The sequence below is a fragment of the Petaurus breviceps genome, unplaced genomic scaffold, assembly GCF_028583685.1.
Source record: "Petaurus breviceps papuanus isolate PSGF00001 unplaced genomic scaffold, PetGlider_PUasm1.0 90925, whole genome shotgun sequence".
Lineage (NCBI taxonomy): Eukaryota > Metazoa > Chordata > Mammalia > Diprotodontia > Petauridae > Petaurus > Petaurus breviceps.
In genome coordinates, this window is record NW_027187380.1 from 27,066,851 (window position 1) to 27,083,562 (window position 16,712).

General features: G+C 35.6%; 1 protein-coding gene and 1 long non-coding RNA gene across 2 annotated transcripts in view; one reads left to right on the forward strand and one right to left on the reverse strand.

Annotated features, from left to right (window-relative positions):
- LOC138152623 (uncharacterized) overlaps positions 1-16,712 on the reverse strand; it is a 634,969-nt gene that overhangs the window by 584,499 nt on the left and 33,758 nt on the right. The gene's annotated exons all lie outside the window — the stretch shown is intronic.
- BPTF (bromodomain PHD finger transcription factor) overlaps positions 1-16,712 on the forward strand; it is a 193,334-nt gene that overhangs the window by 168,864 nt on the left and 7,758 nt on the right. The window contains exons 24-28 of the mRNA XM_069076836.1: positions 1,753-1,835; positions 2,293-2,518; positions 8,793-9,148; positions 13,472-13,664; positions 14,825-14,909. Coding sequence (XP_068932937.1) covers positions 1,753-1,835; positions 2,293-2,518; positions 8,793-9,148; positions 13,472-13,664; positions 14,825-14,909 — 943 coding nt within the window. The remainder of the gene's footprint in view (positions 1-1,752; positions 1,836-2,292; positions 2,519-8,792; positions 9,149-13,471; positions 13,665-14,824; positions 14,910-16,712) is intronic.

A 16,712-nucleotide genomic window follows, 5' to 3' on the forward strand; every position in this document is an offset into this window, starting at 1 on the left:
CGGAAAAAGAATAATGGAAATATACTTCCTCTCTAAAAACAGGTGAGGGGCTGTAGTATTTTTGCTTAACTTTTTTTTTTAAAAGAAAGATAATTAATGAGTTTTGTTTGGGGAGAAATATCCAGTCCGTCAACAAAGATTCATTAAATATCAACTGGTGACAAGCACAGTGCTAGACCCTGGGACACGAAGACAAAGTTACTTCATGCTCTTTGCAGGAAATTGATGACACAAGGACTGGAACTAAAGGGAAAGGAGGCAGCAGGGTATATAGAGCTTGGAATTGTCTGTTTAGATTGAATTTAACCCATGGGAGCACATGAAGTGCCCAAGAGAGTGTAACAGGAGATAATGTGAAATCAGTACTTGGAGGGATGGCCAGAGAGGGAGATTCTTCTGAGGGATGCCAGGTCTCTTATGAGTGCCAGAAGATTGAAGAATCATTTAAGGAAGAGAGGTCTAACATTGCAGTTGGTTAACGAGGATAAAATTTAATCTCTGAGGGTTATAATGGAAGAAGGCAAGCAGATTCAATATAGAGACCTTGGGCTCAGGTGGAAGTTTTATATTAAGTATCTATCCATTTATGTCAATTACCTTTAAGAGATGTCTAAGGTTAAAATTTTTATGTGTGTTTTTTTCTTTGTTTTTTGCTTTTGAACAGTAACACTAAATGAATCTTTAAAAGATTAGTTGAAGTAAGAATAAATAAGCCCAATTTTTTTCAAGAAATTACCATTTATAAATGGTAGAATAAGGGAGTGCCCCAGGAATTCCCTCTTGACAACCACCCCAGTGGGTCCTCAACTAAACTTAGATATCTAAGGAGAAGAAGAGAGAAATGATGAGCTTTGCAATGAGATGCCTCTTTCTGAGTGATTAGATAGGCAAGGGAAAACCCTTGGGCATTTGCTAGAGCTTCAGTCTGGAAGGACTGGCCTCCTTGCTTTCCAGCCCAAAGGCACATATAGTAACCAAGGCTGCTACAGCCTTCAGACACTCCCTGGACAGTAGCTCATTAAGACTTAAGCTGGGTCTGGTTTTAAAAGTGCAGTTATTGGCTTTATTCAAACTAGATTTGAGATCATAGATTTAGAGTTGAAAGAGACCTTAAGAATAGGCCATTGAGTCCATTCCTCTCATTTTACAGAGAAACAGATAAGGGACATAACTTTCCCAGAGTCCCACAGCTACTAAGTGTCTGAAGCAAGATTGGAAACCAGGTCTTCCTTACTCCAATTTCAGTGCCTAAACTGCAATACCACTTTCACTCTTTGGGTACAAAGTACATCTTATGTCTGGACAAATCAAATATATAATTTTCCATTATATTTTTGAAACTTGCTCCCAAACTTTTTCAGGCATTTGAGGAGGAAGCAAGGGTGGTATTTGCTTGTTTAATTTAATTTTATATAGTTAGATCTTTTTAATGTGAAAAACATTAGACTGTTGAAAACTAAAAATAAATAAATTAAAAAAAAACAAAAAAGAAAAAATGGAGACTGGATCTTCAAAAGGAATAGTATCAATATCAAATTTTGTGCACTTTAATTTTTTAGTTTTATTCAGCAGGAAAATTTTAACCCATAATCTTTATTTATGTAAGAAGAAGCTGAAATTTTAAAAATTAATGCTTAAATAAAATGTATCTATAAAAAAGTTTGTTTTTTAAAAGAACCCCTTCTATGTGCTTCAGCTCTCTAGTGCTAGTGTTAATTATGTAATATTTATTTGAATTTTGTTTTCTTTAAGGTGGTGATGAAACATAATGCTGTGATAGAACACTTGAAACAAAAAAAGACTATGACTCCAGCTGAAAGAGAAGAAAATCAGAGGTAGGAAAAATGTTTTTAAATATTAGAAAAGGTTACTCTAAGTATTCATCTTTTTCCCCTTTGACTAGCACACCAAGAAACGAATTCTGATTATTGCATAGCTTTCATTTTATTTTCTGTGTTTGGACTAAAATTCATTCCGTTCTTCTTGGTATATTCTGTGAATTTTTTTTTATTTTACTATAAACTAATAAATTATTATTGCCCCTACTAGTGGGCAGAAGTTATTGAATGTTGAAATAATAAAAATAGATGACTGGATAATTGGAGTTCATATAAAATTTGCTCTATTAAAGTACTACTCCAGGCATGTTAAAATATTTCCAGACATAGTCTTTAATAGATAATATTGTCTATAAGCACCTAGTAAAGGGCCTTGGTGCCTCATGTACTTTAGGCATTTTTTCTAAAGTAGCCCATCAGTTCAGCATTATGTACCTTGTATATTTTTTCTTAGAATGATAGTCTGTAACCAGGTGATGAAGTTTATTTTGGATAAGATAGATAAAGAAGAAAAACAGGCAGCTAAGAAACGAAAACGAGAAGAGAGTGTGGAACAGAAGCGTAGCAAGCAAAATGCTACCAAGCTATCAGCTCTGCTCTTCAAACATAAAGAACAACTCAAAGCTGAAATATTGAAAAAGAGAGCACTACTAGACAAAGATCTTCAAATAGAAGTGCAGGTAGGAAGAGGTTTCTTTCATTTTCCTTTTATGTCAGATTTCCATCCATCTTGTACACTATTACCTTGAATTTTTAGTTAACACTTAACTTGTTTCCTTAAATTAACTTAAGTCTATAATTATAAAATGATTTTATGTTTTTAGCCAACATACCAGAATTGACACATTCCATTGATTTTCAGCCACTCAGTTCAAAATTATCTTGCTTATTCTATTGAAACTAGAAGAAGTTTATTCTGTTTGAAGTGGTCAAAACATTCTGAATTCCTTTGAGAGCCTTTGATGCATTCTTTTGAATATCCTTATTGGTAGCAAATCTTTGCTCTTTGATGGTGGGTTTGATTTTTTTAGAACAGACAAAAACTGTTCCAAAAGAAATCAAAATTAGATTGGCTGTCAAAGTAATAGCATTAAATGTCAAAAACAAGCCATAAAGTAACAAGTTGGCTTTTATTACATCATTACTGTTTTAATGTTGAAGGCATTCTCAAAGTGTTTTAACCAATGGCAGTGCTATTGGATTAAGTATGTGTAAATGATGGTGTTTTCAAATTACAGTGTATCAACAGCTTATACATCATGAAAATTAAACTGGTTCTAATAGAACTTTCTTTTCCTGCCTTTGGGATATTTGGCCTATTGTTGCTACAGACTTGAAGAATGATCTTTTACCTTACCTATCATTTAAACCTTATACTTTCCAAGTACATATAACCTTTTTTTTTTCTTTGGTCTATGGGGAAAAATCAGACTATCTTCTATACTTAAAAACAACTCCTAATGACTAGTTACATATGAGTTGCTGTTAATCACTCATCTTTGTGCTTCCCAGGCTCAGGAAAGGAAAGAAATAGGATTGTTTGTCTTGTATCTGAAATGCTTACACATCAGCAAAGGTATTGTTTTTGTCATGATAATTCTGAGAGCCTCATCCATCAATGAATTTTTCTTAAAAGGTTGAGGTGAAAATTTACAGGGCAAAAGTTGCTGCTTTGTCTTTGGTTGTTGCTCAGATTTATCAGTTAAGTATCTTCCTTAATTTTAGACAAATCTTTTAAATTCATTTTTTTTCTTTTCAGAGAGCTTTATCTCATATTTCAAGTCTGTGTGTTGTGACCTCCAAAATATTCTTGGCTTCTGTAGGTCTAGAGACAAACAATTTGGAAAAAAGTAAATTGACACTGCTACTTTGAACTTGAATGAATCTTTCCTCTTACTAAGTCATCAAATTAAGAGCCTGTTGTATGCCAAGGATGAGGAATACAAAAATGAACAACCTAATCTAATAGGAGGGGTGACATGTACACAAATATGATAGAAGATAGAACATGATAACAGCAAAGAAGTATAAACAAAGTACTGTGAGAAATTAGGAAAGAAAGATCACTTTCACCTGGGAGGATGAGCAGAGGCTTCATGGAAGAGGTGTTACTTAAGCAGGGACTTGAAGGAAGGAAAGGTAAAGATAAAGATAAAGAAAAGGAGGTGATGCATTGTATGCATAAGCGATGTCCTGCATAAATATGCACAGTGTATAAATAAATAAATTCAGGGATCAGCTAGTAATACATACTGGAAATTAGAATACATGAAAAAGAGCTTGGAAAGGTAGATTGGAGCCAAATCACAGAGACCTTAAGGAGTTTGTATTTGATCCTATGGATATTTATGGACTTTGAACCAAGAATTGACATATTCAAACTGGTGTATTAGGAAAATTATTTTGATGGCATAAAGCATTATAAGACTAAAAGCAGGAGCAACTAGGTGGCACAGTGAATGGAGCCCTGGCCCTGGAGTCAGGAGGACCTGAGTTCAAATCTGGTCTCAGATTCTTGACACATTATCATTGTGACCTTGGGCAAGTCACTTAAACCCATTTGCCTTGCCTTCAAAAAAAAAATACTAAAAGCAGAGAGACCAGTTAGATGGCTGCTACAGGAGTCCATGAAGAGGAGATTGAAGTAGGATGGTAGAGAAAGAAAATTGATACAAGAGATATTGTGGAGATAGAATCACTAGGACTTTGTAATGCATTGAATGTGGGGAATGAAGGAGAAAGAAAACTCAAAGATGACTCCAAGGTGTCAAGTCTAGATTGTGATAGTGAAGCCAATAATAGAAATAGGGAATTTAGGAAGAAGAAAAGGTTGAGAGGGTAAGATAATGAATTCTCTTTAGAACATTTTGAATTTACAGTATAGATGGATCATATAGGTAGGGATTTCTAGTATATAGTTTACAAAACTCAGGAGAAAGAATAATGCTGGAAATACACATCTGAGACTCATTTTTATAGAGATGATAACCTATGGGAACTAAAAAGATCATCCAGGGATAGGGAAGGAAAAAAGGGCAGAAGACCAGAACCTTAGGGACACCCACACTTAATAGATAGAAAGAGAAAGTTGAAGCAGTAGTCAGTCAACAAACATTTATTAAATGCCTAGTACTATTAAATGCTAGGCATTCTGGCTGGGGGATTCAAAGAAAGGCAGAAGTCAGCCCCTCCTCTCAAAGACCTCAATGTCTAATGGGGAAAATACCATGAAAACCTCTATATACAAACAAGCTATAGAAAGGATAAATTGGAACTAATCAACAGAGGGAATGCACTAGCATTAAGGGAGATCAGGAAAGGCCTCTTGCAGAAGGTGAGACTTTAACTGGGACTTGAAGGAAGCCCAGAGGTGGAATTGAGGAAAAGAGAGAATTCTAGACATAGGGGATGGCCAATGAAAGTGCCCAGAATTGGGAAATGCAGAGTATTCTGCAAGGAACAGCAAGGAGACCAGTGTCAAAGGGGTAAATAAGGTATAAGAAGTGTGGGGGTTTATGAAGGGCTTTGAATACCAAGCTGAGAATTTTACATTTTATGCTAGAGGTAATAGTGAGTCACTGCAGTTTTTAAGCAAGATATCCATCCGTCTTTTATTGTCAGGCATGCCATACTTTGACAGCTGAGTAGAAGATAAACTATAGTGAAGAAAGACTTGAGGCAGGCAGAGCCCACCACCAGGCTGTTATAATAGTACAAGTATGAAGTGATGAGGGCCTGCACCAGGGTACTGGCAGTGTCAGAGGAGAGAAAGGGATATATATGAGAGATGTTACAAAAGTCAAAGTAGCAGGCGTTGGCAACAGATTGGAGAGAAGGGTCTGAGAGAGGAATCTTAGGTGTCACCTGACACAATACAGTTGGCCTGTAAACACCCTCACAGTCACCCAAGCAAAGGAATGTCCCTCTTGCTTTCAACACACATCTATGAGTAGTTCTTAATCTAGGTAAGAAGACAGCAAAGAGGAGAGGAACATAATGGATAGATTAAAGAGATGACTATTCTGTCAACCTTCTACATTAAATACTTAGGCATAATACTAATAGTAATAGCTAGCATTAAATAGTGCTTTTTTAAGATTTGCAGAGCACTTTACATATATCTAATTTTAATGTCACAACAGTTAATAAGAGGTAGGTGCTATTATCCCAATTTAATGGATCAGAAAATCCAGGATGATTATAAAGGTTAATTGATTTGCTCAGGATCGCAAAGCTGTTAAGAAGCTGAGGGCAGATTTGAATTCAGGTCTTCCTGATTCCAGGTCCAGCATTCTATACACTATTCCATCAGGTGCTGTAAGTAGCTACCATGTCAGCCCAAATTTTAACCTACAAATTAAATTATATCTCTCTTAAGTCTTTAAAAACAAATATGTATATGTTATAGGTATACTTATTTCTGTAATTTTATCACTGTAGATCTTCTATCCACTAACACAGATTGCATCTTTTTTGTAATTTAGGTAGGTTGTTGAGAATTGCTCTGGCCAAAAAAAAAGTCTTTACTCCATGGCTAGCCTAATTTATGTAGGCTGGTCCTCAACTGTGCAGATACCCATCAGGCCCCTATTTTGATGCTTTTACAGCTTTGGTAGAACCTACCAAAACTTGTGCTTTGCTAGCATAAACTTTGCTACCCCCAAATCATCTGCCCCCCAAACAATAAGGCACAGAGTAAGATTTTAGTGGAGGATATGTAGAATATGCTAAACTTAACACTTATGTAGGGGACATTCTCACTTATCAAGCGAGATTAGAGGAAAAATTGACCTACAAACATTCTCAGCTATCCTAAAAACAGATGTTACCATCCCCTCAAGCTATCATTCAGTCTTCACCTTCATTGTCTAAAAATAGTGTACACATAGGGGGCAGCCAGATGGTGCAGTGAATAGAGCATCGGCCCTGGAGTCAGGAGGACCTGAGTTCAAATTTGGCCTCAGACACTTAACACACACACACACACACACACACACACACAAACTAGCCATGTGATCTTGGGCAAGTCACTTAGCCCCAGTTGCCTTCCAGAAAGCAAAAAAAAAAAAAAGTGTATACATTCTTGCCGCACACTTATTCAGCCCCCTCCACTGTGGATTTAGTCCCTGACTCTCAGGAAACCCTTCTCTCCTGAATTGCTTTTTAGTTTGCCAAACTGGTGACTTTTTCTGAATTCTATTCCTTCTTGACCTTTCAGCAGCATTTGGTATTAATCACCCCTCCCTTCTGGATACTGTCCTCTCCCTTAGCACTCTCTGGTATTGCTTTTTCCTAGATCTCCTACCTATCTGACCAGTTCTCAGTTTCCTTTACTATCTCAGTTTTCTCCTTCTACCTTTCAAATTTATTTGGAGAAAAAAAAAGGCATCAGTTCAAACTTTGCTAGGTGGTTATTTTACAAAAGATAGGTGCTTGATACTTAACACCCACACAAAATAACTGACTGTGTAACCTTGAGCAAGTTACTTAACTGCAATTGCTTTAAAAAAAAAAAAGATAGGTACTAGCCAGATAATTTCCCTAAATTCAGAGAACACTAGCAAAATTTTTGTTTAAATATTTTAGAGAGGTGGCATATAAGGTAATGGATAGAGAACTGGGTTTAGAATTACGGAGACCTAGGTTCAAGGGCGACCTCTGACTAGAAAACTATGAACAAATGATTTTACTTTTCAGTGCACTTAAGCAGCTTTCTAAGACTCTTAAATTACCAACAAGTTACTAATCTACAAAGGTAAAGGGAATAACAACCCTGAGGAAATTGCAGGTCCTGGCCCAAGGATAATAGTGGTTCTAGGATACATATTTATTTTGGATGGGTCAGATTTATGATACGTTTGACTTGTTTTGTTCACATACTTTATGTCTTGAAGCCAAGCCACTCATATGATCAATGAGTATAGTATTTATGTCCATTTCATTAGGATTTGGAGCAATTACACATTTAATTACAAAATTTTATAGTTATTATATCCTGACTTTTATGACATTGCTGGTCAGATCCCTTTTTTTTGACACTAAGTCCTAGGTCAGGAATGCAACTTTCATTTATAATCTTGTTCCTCTGAAATCCATTTAATGAATCCTGGTTTGCAACCAATCAAGCATTTATTAAGTGCCTACTCTTTGCCAGGGATTGTGCTGTACCCTATAGATACTAAGACAAAAATGAAATAGTCCCTGTCCCTCTAAAGGAGCTTACATTCTATCAGAAGAGATAACGTAAACATAGAAGGGTATACCAAATAAATACAAAGTAATTTTGGGAGGGAGACACCATCTGCTTTACAATGTAGTTTTCAGGATTGCTTCCAAACAGAAAGCAGATCCTGCCCATATTTGCCCATGTCAGAGGAGAAAATACTGCCAAGATACATTGTCCTTTTTCCTGATCCATAAATAAGTAATTCATGTTTATAAAGCTCTGTCCCGAATTGGCACAAATAATGAATCCCCTCAAGTAGTTGCTTGTGTTTGAATTTATGCTATTTGAAGCTATAATTATTTAAAATATGGTCATTGGTTCCAACCCAATGAAAATATGCTGTTTGAATTAGAATAATGTGACCATTTCAAGGGGGTTCATTAATCTTAGGACCTAGCTGTATGGAGCTTTAAGTTTACACAAAATTTTTCTCACAAAAATTTCTGTATCAAGTCTTTGGGAAGCCAAAACTGTGAACGCTGTTTGAGACATGTAGTCAGTATTATTTAAATGCCTTTATAAAATTTTATTTAATATTATTTTTCTCTTTGTAATGATTTCACAATCTTACAGTAGTTTTAAATGGACTTGCATTGCCCCAAGAGGGAGAATGTAAGAAAAGGACTTCACATTGAACATTAGAATCAAAGGAGATTACAGATGGAGTCTTCTCTGATCCTCTTTAAATGATCCTAATGACCTTTTTTGTTCAATTTCATTTTCTACAGGAAGAGCTAAAGAAAGACCTCAATAAAATTAGGAAAGAAAAAGAGAAAGCACAGGCTACAGCTGGTGCAGCTATATCTGCAGCAGCAACCCCACCACCACCACCACCGCCACCACCTCCGCCACCAACCCCACCACCACCTCCACCACCACCACCTCCACCACAGCATTCAGTCAATGTCACATCAGTTCCGACATTGCCCTTACCTGTATCTTCCCAGAAAAGAAAAAGAGATGAGGAGAAAGAGTCTTCAGCTTCCAAATCCAAGAAAAAGAAAATGATTTCCACTACCTCAAAGGAAACTAAGAAGGACACAAAGCTTTACTGTATCTGTAAAACGCCTTATGATGAGTCTAAGTGAGTAGGTCTAGTTCTTTGAATTCTCTTTCCCTATCTATTTAACTGTTTCTCTTAAAGACGGGGGCGGGGTAGTAATATTAGTGTATATTTGAAAGCAGTTTACAAGAGTGAAACTGTCAGTGTGGTTTTTTAAATCTAGTGATCAAAACCTTATACAAGAAAAAGCAAATTCATGATTTTATGTTATGATTCTTATTTTTAGCCTGTTTGTCTTTTCATCATATTCCACTGTCTGAAAAAAGAAAACAAAAACATACTTTCTGTTACTCTCTTGCTTTTCTGTCCTCATCAGTTTCTCTCCTTTAGAGAACAATTAAGTGTCTGCTTTAGAAGTAAATTTTTAATTATAGAATTAATCAATAGGTTCTCCTAGAGATCAATCCAAAATTGAGAGCATTCTGTCTTTAATCTTTTCTTACATTTGAGATGAAAGTCCATTTTATTTACTATCAGACTATAGTTGTTGAAAGATGGTACTGTTCTGTGGGGGAATGGTACTATTTATTAATAATAATATTAGTAGTGTAATTTCATTGTATTGTTATAAAATTACTGCTTATCAAAAATGCAGTATAAAATTATTCCTTCATATATACCCAAGAATATGAAAGACTCTAAAATATTTCTCATTTCTAACTCAAAAAATGTCAGTGAAGGTGTTTGCGTTTTTTATTTTTTGGTGGAGGAGAAAGGGGCAGATAAAACTTGTAATTTGGGGTATATAGAATGAGTTTAGAGGAGGTCCTTCATATAATGGTCATCATTTAGGAAAGTATCTTAATTTTCTTCTTGAATTGCTAGTGTATAGACCAGATTTTTTTTTTGTTAAGTTTGTAGTAATTTATTATGTCAAGCAAATCTGATTAAGAAAAAATTTATTAACATTATACTCCCTCCAAATCCATTTGGTTATGCTGAGAAATTTTATCATTTTAGGTTTTAAGAATCAAGTTAACATTGATAGTTTCTACACTAAAAGACTTTCTGTACCTAAATAATTTCTAAATTTGTTTTGTCTGTATTACATTTAAACAGGAAACAGAAACTGCTTTTGTAATGCTTTCTAATGATTTTACTCCAGTAGGTACAAATTCTACCTCAAAATTACTTTTTTTTACATCACTTTTCCTTCCCTCTACCATTTTTCCCAGTAGAACGGGCCACAAATTCTTGTGGGCTAGGCATGTTTGGAATCTAAACCCTTTCTGTTTAAGTGAGACTAGGTGGGCATCTTCATTGTTTATTATCTTCATTCATTAGATATATGGTGTACAATGTAAAAACCCTATCGGTTTATCCCTTTGGCCTAGTACGGTGTGCTTCACTTTAAGCTAATCCAGTCTATTAAAATGAATTATGAAGTTTTGATTCTTTGATACATTTGTGATTTCCCTCTGTCAGTACTTTCTATGCTCATGCACATGGAACCCCTTCATGCCATTTCATCCTATGTGATTCTTATCTGTGCCTTCTGTGAAAATTCCCATGGAGTCCATAAAGATTTCCAAAATATAAAATGGAGGACTTTTTGTACCTTTAGAAAGGCATATGAAAAGCATTTTGTGCATCCTAAATATTTTATTTAGCACTCAGTTCAAGTTTAAAATTTCAAAAATACATTGCATAAAATGAAGTACACCTGAATGATAACTTCTTTAAGATCATTTCGCATTTATTTTGTGTGGATACTTCACATTTTCCTTTGGCATTAAGATCATTGAATCATGCAAAGTTCACTTGTGCCATTTTTTAGTTAGAATAAATTGGTGTGTTTATTTAGTAAGTTAGCATTATCTATTAAGTTTTGTATTTTTTGTTATAACTTTGACAAAAGAGTTATTGGGGATTTTAATGCAAAATTATTTTAAAAGTTAGAGACATAAACTTGCTTCCAACTTAATTTTCTCAAAGTGCCATGGAAGCAACACATTTAGCTGAGAGCCTATTCAGTAATTCTCCTGAGATTCTGTGTTAGTCTTTGTACAAATGAAAACAAAGGACAGTGCAAAAAAAGGAGAAATGAAAATTAACCTATATTTTTGTCTTCAGTCCACAAAGGCAGCTTATTTCAGAGTTTGACACCTACTTCCTTTTCTCTAGTTACATTGTGCAAGGCATGTGGTACAATGTGCCCAGGGATACTAGTTACCTCACCGTGGCTGACATGTATGTAGCTCTTTAAGATTTGCAACGCAGTTTTCCATATAGTATCTTATTTGATCCTTACAACAGCCCTGTGAGGTGGTTAGCAATAGAGATTATTATCCTTATTTTGCAGGTGAGGAATCTCAGTGACTGGTTTTAACCAAAGTTTTCCCCATTCCTATCCAGGGTCTCATCCAGTGTGTGCAGGGTTCCTTCTCACCATGATTATGCTTACCCCTTTGACTGTAATTATTTTCTGCACCCTGCCAGTCACCAGTGTTAATCAGTACATTGCTTTATTAGGATCAGCATATTGAAAAGTTATGGATGATAACCATCTGTTAGTCACAAATATGTTCTATGCCTGTAACAAATATAAAACATCTTATAATAATAACTATTTTCACACGATTCCATTCAAGGGCCACATCTGTTGTTTTTTTTAAAATTGAATCTGTTACTTTATTATATTATCTTCATTTTCATTGCACATTTATTGCACAATGACTGCATTTATATGCCACATAGTATCTAAAAATATTCTCCAAAGAATGGTCCTTCTCTTAGTTTATTTTAAGGAGCCTGTAATTTTAACTAGATGAAACTCCTTTTGCATATTTAGAATATTTGGCAGAAATAACCTACTGTGTCTCTTTTACCACATTCTCCATCCTATCATGTTTTATCTATATGTATCATACACACAGCTGGCTGGCTGCCCTGCATGTTCTCCATAGTAGCATAACTTCTACATGGTGTTTGTGCTTTGCTCTGTTTTTTAAACTTAACTTTAAGATACATTTTCAAACCTATCTAAGAAATAGCCCTGACATTGTGATGGCTTCTGTGGCATAGGTTTGATAGATTCTTTGGCTTTGGGTTTTGTGCCTATTACAGTTTTATGCACATTCATTAGTGGAGACATTACCATCAGTGTGTTGTTGTGTTTTTGTTTTTGTTTTGTTTTTCTCCAAAATTCCAGTAATTTAAGACCTACATTTTACTGAAAAGCATGCATTTTTTGAAATTGATGTGAGTGAATACTTTCACATTAGATACAGGGTCAGATGCTGTAGCTTTCTCTCCATGGGTAGAATGATTGGATTCAGGAAGTTCAGTCTGACCTGTTATAGAAAGCCATCAAGTAGAAAGTGCATCAGTAACAGGGAAGACAGGGATAAAAGTGCCATGCAGTTCAAAATGACAATTACATTGTCATTTTCATTGTGAATACTTTTAGGTTCTATATTGGCTGTGATCTTTGTACTAACTGGTATCATGGAGAATGTGTTGGCATCACAGAAAAGGAGGCTAAGAAAATGGATGTGTACATCTGTAATGATTGTAAACGGGCACAAGAGGGCAGCAGTGAGGAATTGTACTGTATCTGCAGAACACCTTATGATGAGTCACAGTGAGTTCTGATAAGAGCATCTTATTTAATAATTTAGGAAGACAAACTGCTCTGACTGGTTATTTGTTTATTTTTCAATGTAAAAGAAGGGTATTTTTGCAAATATAATACACCTATTACAAATTCCTTCCCAATTTTTATTTTTTTCTCTTCCCTTCCCTCTCCCCTTTCAAAATTGATGTTGCTTTATAGTGAATGTTTGAGATGTATTGGGAATATGCAGTTTAAAAGGTAGATTTGATTTTTCTAAATATAAATTAACTAGATCAAAAAAGAATATCTAGTTTGGATTTTATTAGTGTTTGAAATGGTGTTTTATTTTAGATTAGAAAAATTAAAATTTGAGCATAGCCTTTGAGACTGTTATTAGATTATAGGCTTCTGATGGCCAGCTGGGTGGCCAGCAGTAGCTTCCCATTTGATATCTTTTCCATTGAGAGATTTGAGCTTTCTTTTGTACTTTGAGCTTTAAAATCAATTAAATTAAGATTTGTTTCTCTAAACCTATTCTCCAACATAAGGCAATGTTACTAATACTGTTTTCTGACAATTCAGTTGTTAGTGTTTTTTTTTTACTGTAGAAAATACTAAATTAACAAACTCTTAATTAAATGTCAGTATTCAACCAATATGTGAAAACCATATTAGAACTATGTTATATCGTAATGTATATCTTCTGATACGCAATACTCATTTAAATGAATTGTGAAAAGTATTTTCCATTCATCTTAAAGCTTACGTTTCTGTTTTACATGTTGCAGATTTTACATTGGTTGTGACCGATGCCAAAATTGGTATCATGGGCGCTGTGTTGGTATTTTGCAAAGTGAAGCAGACCTCATTGATGAGTATGTCTGCCCACAATGCCAGTCAACTGAGGACGCCATGACGGTGCTGAGCCCATTGACAGATAAAGACTACGAGGGGTTGAAACGAGTGCTACGCTCCTTACAGGTGAGGAACGGCGGCGGGGGGCGTGCAGCAGGCGCCGCAAAATGGAGAGTTGTCCGGGTTCTGGAGCAGGCTAGTTACAATGGGTTAGGCAAGTTTATACTCACAAACCACTGAAGGCAACTTGTCCCAAGGGAAGAACTCAAAGACTAAATAAATCCATCTAGGGAAGTACACTTTTTAATTCAGTACTTCTTTAGGTAGCATCACTGGCAAGAAAGCCTGTGGAGCTAGCTCTTGCTTCCTACATGTCTAGGCCTACGGGACTCTTTGTTAAGTATTTTTTATTAAATTAATTAAGTTATTTATTTTTTGCCTTTTGGAGGGCAATTGGGGTTAAGTAACTTGCCCAAGGTTACATGGCTAGTTTTTTTTGTGTGGGTGTTAAGTGTCTGAGGCCGGAACCAAACTTGGGTCCTCCTGACTCCAGGGCCGGCGATTTACTCACTGCGCCACCTAGCCTCCCTAAGTATTGTCTTTTTAAGGCCTGCTTCACATGACCAACTGGAATAATTTCATGGCTTTGAATGTTAGTGAGAAATAATAGATATTTAGAAATAGAGAATAGATTTCCATACTATAGCCAGGTAATATCTACAAAGCTGATTTTATTATACACCTAAGTTTTTAATTTCTTTGCAAGATCATTCTTATTAGGACAGTCAAATAATAAGTTAATTGAATGTTATTTCAGCATCCTTTAGCAACACAAGAAATTAACAGAAAATGATAACCAGCTATAAAACATTTTCCCCCAAAACAGACATGCACTAATTCTTTACCCAATACATCTTTATTAGAATGTATAATTTTTGTTTTTTAATAAATATTTTTATTGATTCTTACTAATTTTTGGTATCTTAAAAAATGAAGGTTTACCTGCATGCTTGTAAATATATTATAGAGTATGAATTAACATATTTCATGGTATGGGATCCTTTTCACTATTATATCTTATTTTAGCTCTTTGCTTTTAAAAGTGTGTGTTATTTATATTTTAGATCCCTCTTACACAGTAACTGTCTAATATGGGGACTGAGAGGGTGCAGCAAAGTCAGGATGAAACAAGCATCCTTCATTATAAGAATTGGGCAGATCAAGTCCATTTCTGTTCTGGCCAAAGGAGAATTTACCTCTGATAATATTGTCTCTTTTTCTCCCAGGCTCACAAGATGGCATGGCCTTTCCTAGAGCCAGTGGATCCTAATGATGCACCAGATTATTATGGTGTTATCAAAGAACCAATGGGTAAGTGCTTCAGTCAGATGGTGAACATCTTCCTTACTTTCTGCAGGAGATGTTTTCAAGTTTGTAAAAAGTGATCAATCACTTGCATTCTCTGTAACTGAAGCATTTCTCCTGAGTTGTACTTAAGTACTTAAATTAATGCAATACTGTCTACATAGAATAGATTATGGCTTTCCTAATTTTTAAGTGGCAATGGTTCTGTAACTTTATCTCCATTTTCATATAAAATAGCTTAATGCTAATGGTTTCTCCTATCCAAGGCCATTTCTTCCCATCCAAGGCCGTTTCTTCCCACTGTCTTTTTAAAATTGGTATCAAAAAAAGACCTCAGACTTGCTGTGTAAAATAATTGTACAAAACTCCTTCAAATAAAACCTTTCTGAAAATGTCTTATTTAGCACTTATGTCTTATTTAGCATTATGGATGAGATACTCTTAAATTTAAATAATGGAATTAAATTATCTGTAGTTGAAGTAGGACATTTCAAATAGATTGGGGAAGTTCAATAAAGGTCACAGTGAATTTCTAAATCAACAGAAGTTCTGGTCCTTACTCTCACCAACAGATAATACTTGCAGTGATCAGCATTAATAGTTTCCATGTAATGAAAGAGGGGGCGTTCACATTTTCTCAACTTAAAAGAAGAGACAGATAGTTATTACACTACAATATTACTTCCATTTATTTGGACAAAGTCACTGATTTCAAAATCAGTATGTAAGGAGCTCTCAATGAGCAAACTCCTTTTACCCATGCAAAACATCACCTCCCTGCAAAAGAGTTTCATTTAATGTTTACAAATATCATGACAATTGGTAGAATTACAAAATAAACATTCAGAAGGAATTCTTGTTGGTGAGAACTCCTCTTTCTTTTCTCAGTCAAGGTAAAAAAAAAAGTGTTGAATTATGTCAATGCATTTTCAGGACCCTGTCAAAGATGCTTGTGTTTTAATATGAAGATTGACTGGGTCCACCTTAAATTTGTCTCACTTGGCCCATAGCCTTACTTGGCCCCTTGTGCTGTTAGGCAATCTACTCTGTCATACCTCCCTTATCAACTCACTGTCCCACTCTCCAGAGCAGCTGTTCCTAATTTTTTTTATCTCTCCTCAAACCTCTCAGGGCCTTCTTTCCCACCCACCCTCTCAGCTGACAATTTGCCTTATATTTCAGTGGAAAAATTGAGGTCACTAAACAAGAAATATACCTGTTCTTCCCTCTTCCTCATCTCATACTGCCGAGATGTCTCCTGCCATTATCTCATCCCCACCCTTGTCCCACATAATGAGGTGGCCCTTCTCCTTGCCAAGTCAGGTCCCCCTATATGTACACAAGTGAGCTCGGTCTGTCTAGTGTTCTACACCAAATTGTCTTGCCTTATCAACCGTAGTCACATGTCTTCAATCTTTCCATATCTCCTCCCCTCCCTAATGTCTATAAACATGCTCATGTTCTACCCTATCCTCAGAAAACCCTTACTTGATCCATCTGTTCCCACAAAATAACATCCCATGTCTCTCTTTGTTTTTATGGTTAAACCCCCTTGAGCAAGCACCTCCACTTTTATTCTTCTCATTTTCTTCTTTCCTCTCTGCAGTCTGGCTTCTGCCCTCATCAACTGAAACTGTTAGAATTACTACTAACAATCTTTTAATTTCCAGATCTAATGGCCTTTTCTCAGCGCTTATTCTGTTTATTATTCCAGAGCATTTGACAACATTAGTCACCCTCTTCTCTTTGATATGCTCTCTTCTCTCTAGGTTTTTGTCATACCACTCTCTTCTGTTCTCCTCCTATCTG